Below are 1,675 nucleotides of genomic sequence, written 5' to 3'. Positions count from 1 at the left end.
ACCTACAGGAACAGGTTCCAGGTTTGCATTTCGAAGGACAGAACTTGTAACAGTCTTTAGCTGTATCGCAAGGCTGACCGTAATCATTTCTCTCTATATGTGCTGTTTGCGGCAAGCAGTTACAGTTCTTCATTCCTTCAGGACATTTGCCTTCGATGCAGTACACTTGCTCCACCATCATCTCTCTTGCATCACCCAAAGACGAACCTTTGATCACAAATAATCACAACAAACTTTAATATATACAAGCCCAAAAGCCAAAAAAAAATATATAACAAAGAACATATATTTATTATAGAAGAAGCTTACAAAATGCTATGACTATGAGGGATAACAAGAAAATAAGCTTGAGAGACGTTTTCTCCATTGCTAATGGTAAATTCTCAAAACTCTTTTCGTAGTTTATATTGATTGCACGAGTAATGAAGAGAAGAGAAATCATATTGTCTTATTTATAGGGTTCTGTAAGTTGAAACGCAAGAAAATCTTTTGGGCGAAGGTTAAATCCTACACCTTCATCTTCAGATAATACGGCGTCGTCTGAATCAACAACCTCCTCGTCTTCGTCTTCGTCTTCATTCTCTCTATTATCTCTCCACATAGATTGTACATCCAAGATCTTCACAACCCAGCTGCCATTTCGTCTCTCGGTCTCCCTGACATGATCCACCACCGCCACAGCCCTCTCCTCAGCGATAGGCTTCCTCGAATCACCAGAATCAACCAAAACGGCGTCGTCCAAACACAACCCGCTTCGCCGCCTCGAAGCAATTCCTCCACCACCGCCGCGTGACCAAAAGGGCGTCAATGGGTACTTGAATGAGAAACCAAAAGGTCCTCTTTTTTGAGATGGTACCGTTGCGGTAGCTCGGACTTCAACAACTCCTCCACCGCTTACACCGTTTCCAACCGCCGTGATCGCTGGAATTACGCCGTGTAAACCGCTGTTCAAACACAAACTGTCNTTTTTTTTTTTTTTTTTTTTTTGTTCAACCAAACATTAAATTAAATGATAACTTCAAGGTTGGTTGCTCAAATTGGAAGGAAAGAGTTTACAAAGGTAGATGCAGAAATTAACAATCTCGAAGAGCGAGCAACACAATCAGCCCATATATTAGACGTACGCAGAATCCTCAAAAGCAAAAAGGATGGAAATGATGAGCGAACTGAGCTAAACTCATCCAACAGATTAGAAAAAGCAGGCCAATCATCAGGGAACTGCAACATCGCCACTAATTCAGCACAATCCGTCTCGAAACTCTGACATTGAGTGCCCGTCGCCAATATGGATGCCATCGCCCAAATCAACGCCTGAAGCTCCGAATGTAGAGGTGATGGTCCGCGTCGCTGACTTCGTGCTCCCATTAATAACGTTCTATCTTCATTATTACATAACCACCAACTTAACCCTTTCAAAGGATCTGAAGCCTTCCAAGATCCATCGACCTGACACCGGAGACCAGGGAGCCGAATCTCCAAGGGTAAAGGATCTAAAGGAATCGAAGTGAAGGACTTAGCCTCCTCCCATAACAACTTCTCCATAGTCGCCTGAGTGATAATATCAGCTGGCTCTGCCTCTATACCCTGAAAAACTTTTTTATTTCTATCTTTCCAGATACACCAGACAATCCAAGGAAGACGGAAACTTATATCCGTGGTCACCGACTGGGACGAC

At 43.1% G+C, this 1,675-nt stretch overlaps 1 protein-coding gene across 1 annotated transcript in view; it reads right to left on the bottom strand.

Moving 5' to 3' along the window:
* Nucleotides 1–465, bottom strand: part of LOC104704751 (putative defensin-like protein 262) — a 3,754-nt gene extending 3,289 nt beyond the window's left edge. Inside the window, exons 1-2 of the mRNA XM_019227710.1 lie at nucleotides 310–465; nucleotides 3–207 (exon numbers count right to left, since the gene is read on the bottom strand). Coding sequence (XP_019083255.1) covers nucleotides 3–207; nucleotides 310–442 — 338 coding nt within the window. The 5' untranslated portion in view covers nucleotides 443–465. The remainder of the gene's footprint in view (nucleotides 1–2; nucleotides 208–309) is intronic.

Source organism: Camelina sativa, chromosome 7, assembly GCF_000633955.1.
Source record: "Camelina sativa cultivar DH55 chromosome 7, Cs, whole genome shotgun sequence".
Classification (NCBI taxonomy): domain Eukaryota; kingdom Viridiplantae; phylum Streptophyta; class Magnoliopsida; order Brassicales; family Brassicaceae; genus Camelina; species Camelina sativa.
This window is presented reverse-complemented; position numbering and strand designations above follow the sequence as displayed.